The 14989-nt window shown below is 36.3% G+C and overlaps 1 protein-coding gene across 1 annotated transcript; it reads left to right on the plus strand.

The window, feature by feature from the left end:
* The first annotated feature begins 327 nt into the window (after window positions 1–327).
* Window positions 328–13962, plus strand: LOC127971739 (heat shock 70 kDa protein 4-like). Its single transcript, XM_052574962.1, has 19 exons — window positions 328–624; window positions 2878–2935; window positions 3232–3372; window positions 3467–3589; window positions 4970–5069; window positions 5150–5283; window positions 5364–5608; window positions 6477–6553; window positions 6645–6796; window positions 7429–7535; window positions 7611–7744; window positions 8644–8828; window positions 8968–9051; window positions 9756–9911; window positions 9993–10118; window positions 10958–11065; window positions 11232–11351; window positions 11432–11593; window positions 13475–13962. The coding sequence occupies exons 1-19, from the start codon at window positions 518–520 to the stop codon at window positions 13661–13663; spliced, it is 2508 nt and encodes an 835-aa protein (XP_052430922.1). The 5' UTR covers window positions 328–517; the 3' UTR covers window positions 13664–13962.
* Window positions 13963–14989: the final 1027 nt, after the last annotated feature.

Raw genomic sequence — 14989 nt, forward strand, 5'->3', positions numbered from 1 at the left:
TTTTTTTTTTTAGCACATAACATTTACAGGGGATCCTTACAAAAGAAATATTGTTAAAATTAAATTATGTGGCTCCGGTAAGATTCATACACGAGCAGAATAAAAAACAGTCCAAAAATAATTAATATATAAATAATACAAATAAATGTAAAAAGAGAAAAAACAAATAGATATAAACATAAACATCTTGTATAATGAACTAAAATTAATAATTACACACAAGAATGTCAACTTCAAAGAATAACCCTTCCATCGAAGATATTTCAGCAGCTTTCTAATAATTCAGAGAGATTCAGAATAGAACCTCTGTGTTGGACCTTTTAGCTCCGCTCTGAACCGGAAGCGTTCCTGTTGTCTCACAAGCGGCGTTTATTATCCGCAACCTCATTCCTCTCTGAAGTTACTGTAGAATAATGAATTAAAACGTTACTGTTTACTCTTTATATTTTACAAATCTACCATCTAATCCCCATTTGGCCTCGGGCTTCTTGTGTTCGCGTGATCTCGTTGTTTTAAGATGTCAGTGGTGGGTTTTGACGTGGGCTTCCAGAGCTGCTATGTAGCTGTAGCTCGAGCCGGGGGAATCGAGACTGTGGCCAACGAGTACAGCGACCGGAGCACACCGTGAGTCCTCCACCGCACACACCCTCACCCTTTACCCGAGGAGAGGAACCCACAGACTGTATAAAAACAGGAGGAGACCCGCTCTCCGCTCTCCGCTGAGTCTCTCACAGCCGCACCGCTGCCTCTTTCACGCGCCACACTTTGCTTTAATACTATTACTGTAGTGTTTAAAATTCAGGATACGGTTTAGTAGTATCTGTTTTGAGAAGCAGAACAGTTAACACACCATTTGTTTGGAACAAGTGTGTGTGTGTTTGTGTGTGACCCTGGAGCATAAAACCAGTCACAAGGGTCAGTTTTTCGAAATTTAGATTTATACATCGTAATAAATAATCTTTCCATTGATGTATGGTATAAGATAGTACAACATTTGGACGAGATACACCTATTTGAAAATCTGAGGGTGCTATATATATATATATATATGTATGTATGTGTGTGTGTATGTATATATGTATATATGTATATGTATGTATATATATATATATATATATATGTGTGTGTGTGTGTGTGTCTGTGTATGTATATATGTATATATTTATGTATATATATAGAGAAAATGGCCTTTAAAGTTGTCAAATGAAGTTCTTCGCAATGCATATTACCAGGGGTGGTTCTAGGGTGAGTGGAGATCCGGGGCTTAGCCTAGAAAAATCCATGTATTTGACTTTTTATTTTAATAAATCAGAAAGATTTACCTTGTTTAAAATATACAAAAACAAAAAAATTGAAAACATTTTATATAAAGTATTAAAGTACGTTTGTTTTTTGCGAACAAAAATTAAGAATTTCAAAACAAATGAAACAGCGCGAAAGCAATGATTTTGCAATATATATTTTCCATGGTCATATCTATTAATTTATTTGCAACGCTGGTTTTATTTTGCGTGTCAGTCTAGTTTGAGCTTGAGCATTTGAGTCAGTTCGGGAGTTTGTAGCGGGATCGCGAATCATTTGAATCAGTTCGGGAGTTCGTAGCGGGATCGCGAATCATTTGAATCAGTTCCGGAGTTCGTAGCGGGATCGCGAATCATTTGAAGCAGTTTGGGGATCGCGAATCATTTGAATAAGTGCGGGAGTTCGTAGCGGGATCGAATCATTTGAGTCAATTTGGGGATCACGAATCATTTGAATAAGTTCGGGAGTTCGTAGCGGGATCGCGAATCATTTGAAGCAGTTTGGGGATCGCGAATCATTTGAATAAGTGCGGGAGTTCGTAGCGGGATCGCGAATCATTTGAGTCAATTTGGGGATCGCGAATCATTTGAATAAGTTCGGGAGTTCGTAGCGGGATCGCGAATCATTTGAAGCAGTTTGGGGATCGCAAATCATTTGAATAAGTGCGGGAGTTCGTAGCGGGATCGCGAATCATTTGAGTCAATTTGGGGATCGCGAATCATTTGAATAAGTTCGGGAGTTCGTAGCGGATCGCGAATCATTTGAGTCAATTTGGGGATCGCGAATCATTTGAATAAGTTCTGGAGTTCGTAGCGGATCGCGGATCATTTGAGTCAGTTCGGGAGTTCAAAGCAGGTTCGCATTTTTATCATTAAAGGTTCTTTGGAGTTGAGTAAAGAACCCTATGGTTCTATATAGAAACCCAATGATCCCTTTTCTAAGAGTTTGTTGTCATTAATAATCAAATATTAAGTTTGGATATATTTATGATAGAAAATTTACTAAATCTCTTCATTTAGTACAGATAGTTAAAACACCAACACTGAACCATTTCATGTCATTTTCTTTTTTTTTTCTTCTTTTTTTTTAATGAATTATCACATTTGCATGTAAGTAAACAAATACAATGTTAAATTAGGTGTTTTATTTTGATTCATTAAAAAAAAAATCGTTTTAATATGACATTTTCATTATTTAATTATTAATTATTATTAGCTTTTCATTAAATCATAAACCCCCTGCAGTTCCTTCACAAACCCAGTTTAGGAAACTTGATATATGCACTTTTAATGCACTTAATATCAACAGATGGTATATATTTTCTTTGCATTTTTATATCAAAACTATGTAATCTAAACTATTCTAAAAGTAGTCTGATTTTATTGCATAAGATGTGTACTGTAATGGATTTCTGACTACAATTTTTGTCACTTTTCACTTTGTCACTTTTGTATCTGTGTGTGTGTATACACAGACTTTTATATATTTGGTGTGTGTGTGTGTGTGTGTAAATAAATGTATGCAATGCTCTAATAATGATTAATTATACCAGGACAATAATGTTTGTCATTTCAGATCATGTGTGTCTTTTGGGCCACGAAATCGTTCTATTGGAGCAGCAGCTAAAAGCCAGGTATGTGATGTGTAGATCGTAGATTCAGGTTAGACGCCGTTTTTAACTTAACATGGGCTTTACACACTGTTAGGTCCTAGTTCTTGTAATTTTCAGAACTGTTTATGACATTTTTATCAACTGAACAACATTGCAATCCATTAACTTCTGTACTTCACAGACTTCTTTTCATTCCGGTCAAAAATTAAACATGCAACCTTGACCCTTTTTGGTTGCTGCTGTCTTCATGCGCTCTTCGTATTTGTGCTCATGTGAGATCTACTCAGGTTTTTTTTTTTGTTTTGACTGAAACACAGGTGGTCACCAATTGCAAAAACACTGTCCAGGGATTCAAGCGTTTTCACGGCCGGGCGTTCTCTGACCCATTTGTCCAGAACTTGAAGTCCAGTCTGGTTTATGAGCTGTCACAGATGCCTTCGGGCACGACGGGCATAAAGGTGAGCAGCTTAAAGTGAGACGAGATCAGTTGTGCTGTGGATGTGAGAGGGATTGCGAGCTTGTCCTTTAGCTCTCGTGTGTTGGATGTTGTAGGTGATGTACATGGAGGAGGAGAAGGTGTTCAGCATTGAACAGATCACTGCGATGCTCCTCACCAAACTCAAGGAGACCGCTGAGAGCGCCCTCAAGAAGCCCGTCGCTGATTGTGTCATCTCTGTGAGTGTAAAAATCAATATCTCTAAAGATTTGCAGACATGTAGTCCTTAGCAGGGCTTAACAGTTTTAAATGCATGCAAACTGCATTTAGAGGAACGTGTATGAATAAATAAAAAAATCCCTCCCATGCATTAGTTTAAAATATTTAAAATCTGGCATAATCTTGTGGCATGTCTTGATCATTTTAATGCATCCCAGGCTTGTTTATAAATATCAGTCATGGAGCACGTATATATATTCTTCTCTTGGGTTATTATTTGGTTGCACTAACTGTATGTAAAACAGTAGAAAAAAAGATCTGCACACTGTTATTCTCTGTTTAAAAACTAACTGTATGTAATGCAATTTTAATGGAATTATTTAATTCAAAGTAAAATATTGTCACTTCGATCACCGTCATAGGAAGGAAAGAAAAATAACATTATTTGACGCATTATTCAGTGTTTAGATTTGACTAGCGTCAGGGTTATTAACTAACACATTAAAAAAATATAATTACTTTTCATGTTTACTGAAATTAAATGAAATATAAAAAATGTAGACTTTTCATGTGGTTTAACCCAAAGCACTTTACTAAAACTGAAATAGAAGCTATAAAAAAAAATAAAAATTCATAAAATCGAAAAAATAAAAACAATAATAGTATCTAGTAAAAGTCGGAAGCCAGTTTCTGCCACTGAATAAAAATAAAATAAGGTAATTTGTGACTTTTTATCTAACTTAATTTTGAGATATAAACTCAAGATACCGAGTCCAATTCAAGGGGAAGCGAGGGGAAAAAATACAATTGTCTTAAAATTTAGAGTTTAACCTCTTAACTGTGACTCGCATTTTTGAACACAGACTTTAAAGTGCATGAACCAAACCTACATTTTTATAATTCATGACAGAAAACATTTTGTAACATGACTTTGATGTACCATTTTCATGGTAATGCAATGTTCGATTTTAAAATGGGTTTCAAAGGATGGATTTTGAGATGTTTTCAAGTGATACATAATTTCTGATGATTTCTAAAGTGTGATCGAGAAAAAGGCAGCAAAGAAGAATGTTTTTAGGTTTTTTTTGACAGAGGTCAGAACTCCTGTTATGATCTAGGTTTTTGAGGTGCACTCTTATTATTTTTCCCACATAATTTTCAACTAAAAAAGATTGGTGAAATATAATTTAAAGTCTAAACTTGCAGTTGCTACAAAAAAAGTCAGAACTGTGAAGTAAAACATCATCGCGATCACAGTTTTGTATTTGTTATTCAGAAGCGGAAAACAACTTGGGCATCATTTTTTGCAATAAATGAGTTTCTGGAGACAGAAATCCATCTTCGATGCTATGAACACTCTGGTGTCTCTTTCCCAAGCCAATGCTGTTTTCAATCCCAAGGTGCCGTGCTTCTACAGCGATGCTGAGAGGAGATCTGTTATCGATGCGGCTCAGATCGCAGGACTCAACTGTCTGAGGCTCATGAACGAAACCACCGCAGGTGAAGAGTAACACCGTTTCACAGGCAACACATCCACTCTCTGCTCTCGGGTGACATCTGTGTTTTGTTGTTGCATGCAGTGGCTCTGGCGTACGGGATCTACAAACAGGATCTTCCCGCTCCCGAAGAAAAGCCAAGGACAGTGGTGTTTGTGGACATCGGCCATTCAGGCTACCAGGTGTCTGTGTGTGCCTTTAATAAAGGCAAGCTCAAGGTGTGTGCGGATGACATTTCTACTTCATAATGTGATCTGGATACAAATATAGACAGAGTGTTATTTTCCTCCCCACACAGATTCTTGCTACAGCCTTTGACCCTGAAATGGGAGGAAAAGACTTCGATGAGCGGCTGGTCAGACATTTTTGTGAGGAGTTTGCGGTCAAGTACAAGCTGGATGTGAAGTCCAAGCCCCGAGCGTTGGTGCGACTCTATCAGGAGTGTGAGAAGCTGAAGAAGCTGATGAGCGCCAACTCCTCAGACCTGCCCCTGAACATCGAGTGCTTCATGAATGATATCGACGTCTCAAGCAAACTCAACAGGTATGTCGTCATGTCGTTCCAAGCTTGCATGGTTTTCGAAGACTTCTGTTTTTAATAGGTCAAAGAAAGCGATCGGGGTCCAGAATGCATCATTAAAGTTTCAAGTAATCCATAAGACTTGTGTGCTACTTTGCTAATCTTAAAGGGATAGTGCACTCAAAAATGAAAATGGTCATAACTCACATTATAAACTCGTTCATTGATCTTCAAAAACACATATGCTTTATGTCCCTCCATTAAAAAATTATACCCAAACCTGCTTTGAAAATTCATAGACATTGTAAACATAATCTATACAAACTTTTTTGTAGAGAATATGGCTTCGAGCATGTCTGAGCTTCTGTTTATGATATTTAATGAGCTCTAGGTATTTGCATATGTGTGCTTGTCAATGTTAACTTGTGAATAAATGTCAGTTTCATCAGATTAAGTGATTGTGTATCTTCAAACCACTCGATTCATGCGGATTTCTGTTAGAATAGAATTTATTTTTAGAGTTTTATGAAATCGTGATATAATGGACAGAAATATTTCTTCAAAAATCCTTCATTTGCATTTCAAGGATGAACGAAAATCTGGTTTGGAGTTACATGAAGTGATGACAGAATTACAATTTTGGGGTGAACTATCCCTTTAAGAACATCATGCCAAATTTAGAATGTTGCCCGTCACTCAGATCTCATTTGCATATTCGTTCTTGAGTGTAAAAATCAGAACAAGTAATAGGTTTGGAATGACCGTTTTTCTTTTACATTCACAGCTTATACTCTGTCAAACATTCTTTCATTCCCATCAACCACACATAATAATGTTGGCATCCTGACAATAATTAATTTGAGCTTCATATCTAGTTTTATTCCTGTGGCAGGGCTCAGTTTGAAGAGATGTGTGCTGATGTTTTAGCTCGAGTCGAGCCTCCGCTGCGCAGTCTGATGGAGCAAGCTCGTAAGTAATACACCACTTACTTCATATATCTCACAGATAATTAATTCTCACAGATGATTAATTCAACCGTCTGTCGCCTGCTCCTGCGCAGATCTGAGAAAAGATGACATCCATGCTGTGGAAATAGTGGGCGGAGCCTCTAGAATGCCAGCCATCAAAGAAAGAATCAACAAGTTCTTTGGGAAAGAGCCGAGCACGACGCTGAACGCAGACGAAGCTGTGGCCAGAGGATGTGCTCTTCAGGTCAGATCATGATCGAATGTTTACAGCATCCAAATCTGAATAAAAAGCTTTCATTGATGCATGGTTTGTTAGGATCGGTCAATATTTGGCTGAGAGACAACTATTTTGAAAATCTGGAATCTGAGGGAGCAAAAAAATCTAAATGAAGTTGTCCAATTGAAGTTCTTAGCAATGCATATTACTTATTTACAATAGGAAATTTACAAAATGTCTTCATGGAACATGATCTTTACTTAATATCCTAATGATTTTTGGCATAAAATTAAAATCATTAATTTTGACCCATACAATGTATTGTTGTCTATTGCTACAAATAAAACCCAGGGACTTCAGACTGCTTCTGCGCTCCATTCCACAGCATTTGCAACTGCTTTTAATCACTTAAATAGAAGAAGCACAGTTACTAAAGTGTCGAGAATAATGAACAGAAGTTTAGAAGTTTATTTTCAAATGCAAAAGTATTGGAAATCAATTTTTTGCATTTTTTTTTTTTTATAACACTGTAAGTGAGTCCCATCGGGTAATGAAAAGGGGTGACCTTCACACCCTCTTGGGCCAAATGCAGGAAACGCATCATGTGGTCAGGTGTTTGATAGCAGACCGTTAACACTGTCTCTGTCTCCCGTTCCCAGTGTGCCATCCTCTCTCCTGCTTTTAAAGTGCGTGAGTTCTCCATAACAGACGTGGTTCCCTTTCCCATCTCTCTGAAGTGGAATTCTGCCGCTGAAGAGGGACTCAGGTATAAACATGCGCCGTCCGGTCATCATGCTTGACACTACTTTGATTTACACAGCTTTATCGTCTTCCGTTTCAGTGACTGTGAGGTCTTCCCAAAGAACCATGCAGCACCTTTCTCCAAAGTGCTGACGTTTTACCGGAGAGAGCCGTTCTCCTTGGAAGCATACTACAGCTGTCCTAAAGAGCTCCCTTATCCAGATCCCATAATAGGTACACACACACACACACACACTGGACAGTTTTTAGAAATCACAAAACCGTGCATGATTTGAAGTGCAGTCGCAATAGTCTGATCCTCTTTTTCCTCTGGTCTTTAACCGTTCTATGTTGTACAAGCATGTTATTGGAGTTTCTGTGAACGGTTCATCAGTTAAATGTTTTTAAACAGTTTGACCTTGTAGTTTTTAATCAGAATGTCTGAATCTCAGAAATACATTGCATTCTGATCTATGGAAGCCCCTTTCCTCCACTGAATTAAAAAAGAAAAGGTAATTAGAACTTTTTGTTACAATTCAGAATTTTGGGACATAAATTCCAAATTCCAAATTTTTTCAAAATTGTGAGATGAAAAATGATAGCTTTTACCTTTTTTATTCAGTGGTGGAAACAAGTTTCTATGTGAATGTACATTACAATATGAAAGAAAAGATCTACTGCCACTTCTATTTCATCTTTAAGCAAATTCTGAGAAATACAGATGGACTGCTAAAGAAATGCACAGTTATTTCAGTTTTACCACAATTTTCACCTCAGTCGAGTTGTTTTTTTTAAGTGGCGTAACTCCAGTTTTATTCCAGAGCTGCAGAGAGACAGTCCTGGCATTGAGCTACTGAAATAGAAATATGAGAAAAACTAAATCACAATGTTTGTGTGACCTTGTGTCTCCTCACAGAGAGGCAAACGAATGCATGAGTGACACAGTGAACTTAGAGAAGAACAACTCCGTAATTCTGTTGCAATAGGAGCTGAAATGTATTTAGGGAAAGCATGCAAAATAAATGCATTTTTACATTTCCTCCTCAATTCATGTGCCTTCACATGCACTTTGCTTTTCATGCCATATTTTTACTGTCACGATGCATTCTGTATGTAAACATCCACACATGCAGGTCAGTACATCATCCAGAAGGTGGTTCCCCAGGCCTCAGGCGAGAGTTCAAAGGTTAAGGTCAAGGTGCGAGTCAATGTCCACGGGATCTTCAGTGTGTCCAGTGCTTCACTAGTGGAGCTGCAGAAATCTGAGGAGGAAGAGGAGAGCATGGACACGGAGCAGAGCACAGAGAAAGAGACTGAGGTATTGCAGCAGGATACTACTGTTCACATGCCGTCTCATGCTTTAACACTTTCATCATGATCTGTGTATACTCTGGGGCTCTACCTCACAGATTGATGTTCTGGTGAAGTCACCACCATGTGTTTCCAATCATCCACAGAGCAAAATGCAGGTTGATCAAGATGAACAAAAGACTGGAGAACAGGAAAATGGAGAGAAAAAAGCGGGAACAGAAGAAATGGAGGTACATTAGACTCACAGATATTTAGGACCCACATATTTGGGATCATTTGATAATCATGCATATTACTATCCATACAATGGCTGTGCGATATTTATTGTTGTTTTAAACGATATGCACGCTGACATTGAGTATATCACTCACTCTGCTTAAAAACAAACTAAAACCCCTCTTCAGAGTCCAGAAGCATTGACCGTGTGGTGAAGCCTATGACAATGCATTCAAATTAACCCTATAATGCAAGATATGGAAGCAAAACATAACCCCGTATCGTTTTTTGTTTGTTAAATGACTATAGTCAAGTAATATCTCACAAGCCATTTTACTAAATACCAGCGTGATCGCAAAAGTGATGTTAATTTTATACAACAAACAAGAAGTTAATATTGAGCGAGTTGCATTTTATTACGCCAATCAAAAAAAAAATTAGTTCCAAAGACGCATCAAAACACTTAATTAATCTGTGTATGAACAAATCATTTGAATCAGTGATTCATTCAGAAAGGCAGTCGCATCTCATCGCTTGAATGAATGATTCAATGATTCGCTCGTTAAGATATTGAACATGCTGCCCCCTACTGGTTATCTATGACATGCATTAAAAAAGAAAAACACTCATCGAAATAATCCCAAATAAATCTTCACCGAGCATTTTATTGTCAGCATCACACACCCCTAATTAATACACTGAATTGGGATTTGTTCAGACATCAGCGGAGGAAGGCAAACAGGAGAAGAAATCAGATCAGCCTCCACAAGCCAAGAAGCCCAAAGTGAAAACAAAGGTCCTGGAGCTGCCCATCGAGAACAACCCACAGTGGCAGCTTGCTAATGACATGCTCAACCTGTTCGTGGAGAGCGAGGTATGCTTTCTGTGCAGATGAGAACTGGGGAAACGTCTTCAACCGTTAAGAGTTCAATCGAGTGTGATATTCTCTCCTCAGGGTAAGATGATCATGCAGGACAAGCTCGAGAAGGAGAGGAACGATGCCAAGAACTATGTGGAGGAGTACGTGTACGAGATGAGGGACAAACTGCATGGGATATTCGAGAAGTTCGTCGACGAGAGCGTGAGAGCAGTCACATGGCTTCAAATCTAAATTAGGGAATTTACTAATTGTCTTGAAAAAGCAGTTTAAATAAATGAAGTAAAAGCAATGGTTTAATATCTGCATGAAACTATTTTTAAATCCTTGTCTAGTAATCACTAAAAACTTAAAAATTTCTAGACATTCATTGGTCAGAAGGTGTTTTAGACCACTATTTAACCTTAAAATCAGACCTTTTGTTGGTATTATTTTGCAGGTATTATGAATCGATTCACTTTATCTTTGCTGTATTTCATTAAATGTACTACAATAACTAAATGCATAATAAATACAAACTATCTGCATTTTTTTATTACTTCTAAAATTGACAAAAACACACTAAAATGAATTTAATAAATAAATGTGTTCATGTAGCAGACGCTTTTATCCAAAGCGACTTAGTGCATTCAAGCTAACATTTTTTACCTAACATTAGACTTAAACTTTAAAATTTAAAATGAAAAGCAAAAATATTGAAAACACTTATTTAAAATAAAAATTAAAAAATAAAAACCACTAAAAAGTGATCTCGGTGCATGATTGTTATTTTAGTATTATTTAAATATTATGATAGTATTTTGACTTTTATTTTAAGTCTAAATGTTATTTTGTCAGTTTTAATCTTTTTTTATATATATATTTAAATATAGCTTTTGGTTTTAATCATTTTAGTACTTCTAGTTAGTGGCTAAGGCAGTATTCATAATTTAAGTTTTTCATCTAAAATGTATATTTATTTTATACCAGCTTTATTTTAATTAACAAGAATGCTTTTAATAGTGTTTTTTTATGCCTGACCCGGTCTGTGTTTCCTCTTCCAGGACAGAGATGCTCTCTCATTAAAACTGGAGGACACTGAGGTCTGGCTGTACGAGGACGGTGAAGACCAGTCCAAACAAGTATACATTGACAAACTCGTTGAACTGAAGGTACTAAACGTCTTTTGAGGTTGATCATATATGATGCAAGCGGTTACACACAACACAAACAGCACTTAGTCACCAACTTCTATCCACTGGTTCTTTACACACTGCTAATTATCCTTCTATTATGCAACGAAAGGCCTCTTTAACTTATTAAAAAATGTTGTTGCAGAGTCTCGGCCAACCCATTCAAGAGAGATACACAGAATTCGAGGAAAGACCCAAAGCTTTCGATGAGCTGGGCAGACAACTGCAGCAATACATGAAGATTGTAGAGGCCTACAAAACCAAGGTGAGGTTGAGTTGGATTAACGTTACATGAGGTACAAATTTGCACCGTCCTAGTGCTTCACATGTCTTTTTGGATTACAGGAAGAGCAGTATGAGCATCTGGAGGATGCTGAGGTTCAGAAGGTGGACAGGATGGTGAATGACGTCATGATCTGGATGAACAGTAAAATGAACCAGCAGAGTAAACAGAGTCTCGCCTTGGAGCCTGCGGTGAAAACGATGGAGATACAGGCCAAAACACGGGTCAGTCACAGTTAGACACGGTTACACGAGCTTTTCCGCAAGATACATATTAATGTGATATGATATGGGCTGTGCAGTATAACAGTATATTCACCACACAAATTTAGCTATATTGTTAATTTCGCAGTATGCAAATATATCAGCGTAGCACAGTACTACTTAAAAGATTAAATAATCAAACATTTGGGTGGCATGATTTATCTCAGATACAGATAAGACTAAAATCAATTGAATCTAAAAAAAGACCTACTGTTATTTCTGCACACTGACAATAACAACAAAATATTGTGCTTTTGTAAAATAAACAAAACGAAAAGTGCACTTTCTGCTGTCTACGTTTCTGTGAGCAACTTTCTACACGTCACAAATGAATATTTGACATAGAGACATGAGAAATATGTGAATAGAAAGCTTGTCTACTTTTAAATTTAAATTGAAAATGAATATTCTCTGATTATGTAATCTGTGTGAAACTAAAGCCCAGGTACAGATTTTTCACGTATCTGAGCTCTTTATATGCAATCATTTGTGAGCAAACACCCTCTGGATACAAAAAGTAGATTAAAAAAAATCAAGATTCGTCTAAGTCCTGCTATGAGGAATCTACCTCAGAAGAACACCGCGATCTGACAACTTAATTCAGCAGAGAAGATCATTTATGTAATTTATTCTTATTTTTACATAAACCTGTACAGATTTTCCTGAACATCTTGCAAAACTGAGATGTATTGTTTAACTTTTACTTAAGCTTTTGTTATTCAGAGTATTTCTTTTTTTTTTAAACAAGCAATGTTAAGTTTTTTAGAAAAAATGTTTAAGTATTACGGTTGTTTTAAAGCTAAAAGGCTAAACTATTCTACGTTTGACTCAAATTGAAAGAATAAAGAGTTTAATTTCTATTAAAGTTTATAGGGATTTTAAGATGCAGCCTATTTGGCGATTCAAATAATTAAGCTACTTATTGAGTAACTAAGTTACTTTTCAGACAGAGTAATTAATTATTTAATAACATCTGCCTAATCGCGATTTATTGCCTTTTTGATTTAATTTGCTTAAACAAGCAGCCCTATCAAATACACACACAATTGTGTCAAAATGCTCTTGGTGTGGAGTATTCATGTAAATAGAGTTGGTTACGTATTAAATACACACAAAAACAGTTTGGTGTATATTGGATCTGTGCAGTGGGTCTTAAAGTGACAGCTGCCTACTTTCCAGCTTCTCGTCATTAATGTTGAACACACAAAAAAAGATGCTACGGATGTTAAGATTCAACAGTTCGCATTGATGCATTGATATAACAAAAGTGTTAATCACGTACAAGTTGGCTTTTGTATCGTGTTGTATCATTTCTAATATATTTGCATTGGTAAAAACCAATTTATTTATATATAATTATAAGTAGATGCGCTATACTTTTATTCTTTAGAAAGTGAACAATAATTTATGACCTATATTTTATATGCAGATTGATTTCTTTGTAAAAATGTTTATCAAGTGCATTCTCTCGAATATAGTGAATATAACGTATCACAACACTGACTACGTGCTATAAGTCAGAAGGCACTTAATTAATGATTTGTGTCTGTCTGAACAAAAAAATAAATGCCAACTATTTGTACCATATTGAATTGCATAGCATCATATATATTTTCTAATGCATTGTATTGCAAAATCAGATTGCACTGCATGGTAATAGGAGGGAAATCACAACAGTATCTGCTTCATATGTTTCTTGCTTAATGTAAAAAAGTTATGGCCTCAGCTCAACCCCTTTTTTTTTTTTTACTTTATTCGATTTTGGTCATATTGCCCACCACCACCATACTATGGTATTGCCATCTGACTCCATTGTATTCAATCTCTTCTCATTTTCCACAGGAGCTGTTCTCCACTTGCAATCCTGTGGTGACCAAACCCAAGCCCAAAGTGGACTTGCCAAAAGAGGAGAACCCCTCAGAACCGAACGGGCCGGTCAATACACAGGAAAACCCTGAAGCCCAGTCCGGCGGCACAGAGCAAGCGACTGCAGACTCCGCAGAAGCCAAGCCGGACATGGACCTCGATTAACCGCACTGTGTAATGTTACGTTAACCTTACACATCACGTTATGTAACATAATGTTTTGTTAATGTTAACTTATGTTAACTCCAGTGTCTCCTAACCCTAAATCATCATCCTCACGGCGGGGTGACTCTGATAATGAGAGAATCAGTGGCTACATTTGCATGTCCTTTTATATTAAGAAAAACATAAATCATGATGCTGTACGACTGCTGATTGAGAATAATTCTGTCTGCCTACGATTGAGTTTGTCATATGCTGGTTCTGTCAACTGTTGTTTCAATAAATATGGATTGAAACATAAATGCACATGCTTATATTGTGAAATTACTTTAACATAAGGCAAAAGCATGTGTGGCTTCGCCTTTTCATTTATGAATACATTTACAAGTGTTAACAGTTTACGTCAACGCACAAGGAAAAGCAGGTGAATGCAAAAAGGAAATGTGTTAAAATATTTGTCAACATTTATTATGCAAGTTTGTAAATGCATTCTAGCACATTTGCCATCTTATGTTTGCCTTTACACATCTTGGTTTACTTTGTTAAAAATAAGCAAACCCTGCATCACTTCCATTGAAACACCTGATTTGTCAGTTTTCAAAATGTTTTTGTTTTTCTATGTCACGTTCCATAAATATGATATAAAATGTAAACATCACATCACTCTTAAATGTGGATTTTGGCCTAGCTTTTCAACTCTGTTACAAAGTTTAAAGCATGCAACAAATGAACAGTCTGTTGAACTGTTATTAACTTTATTTTAGGTTTTTTTTTTTATAACCAAAATATCAGTGTCCTAGGTATTGCATTCAATCCTTGATATTCCACTTAAATTAACAACATTAATTTTGTAAAATTAGTGACACACCAGAAATATCATCACTTGGAAACTTTTCAACAGAATGAAGGCAAGTAAATCAGCTTAAACACCCTGTTATAAAGTTATTTGAAAATCTTTTCTATATTTACCAATTTATGATTGTAAATCAAAAGGTGTTCCCACAAAAGCATGCCATGGAGCAACTGAATTAATCTTAAATTAGGCTAAATTACCCATTATGGTGTTAATAAATGATGTTGCCTATTCACTAAATGTTTCATAATTAAGTTGTTTATATTTGTTGCCATCTTAATCAAACAAATTAAGGTTTTAACTTTGACATAGTTTAAAAAATAATAATAGTAGTGAATAAAACATCTCATATAATTTATAAATTGGCCTCCATAGCCACAGATCAACACGTTTTAACAGTAAAGCACCTCATTTCGACACTTATTTATTTATTTGCACGGTCCATTGTACACATTTATGGTTTAATAAGTTTTTTT

The sequence above is a fragment of the Carassius gibelio genome, chromosome B14 (assembly GCF_023724105.1).
Source record: "Carassius gibelio isolate Cgi1373 ecotype wild population from Czech Republic chromosome B14, carGib1.2-hapl.c, whole genome shotgun sequence".
Classification (NCBI taxonomy): domain Eukaryota; kingdom Metazoa; phylum Chordata; class Actinopteri; order Cypriniformes; family Cyprinidae; genus Carassius; species Carassius gibelio.

What these genes read in the sequence shown, in the direction of transcription:
- LOC127971739 (XM_052574962.1), top strand. Translation starts at nt 518, where the DNA reads ATGTCAGTGGTGGGTTTTGACGTGGGCTTCCAGAGCTGCTATGTAGCT. An exon ending in GCACAGAGAAAGAGACTGAG is followed by an intron (nt 8,829 to 8,967) that starts GTATTGCAGCAG and finishes AATCATCCACAG; the next exon opens with AGCAAAATGCAGGTTGATCA. An exon ending in ACCTGTTCGTGGAGAGCGAG is followed by an intron (nt 9,912 to 9,992) that starts GTATGCTTTCTG and finishes TTCTCTCCTCAG; the next exon opens with GGTAAGATGATCATGCAGGA.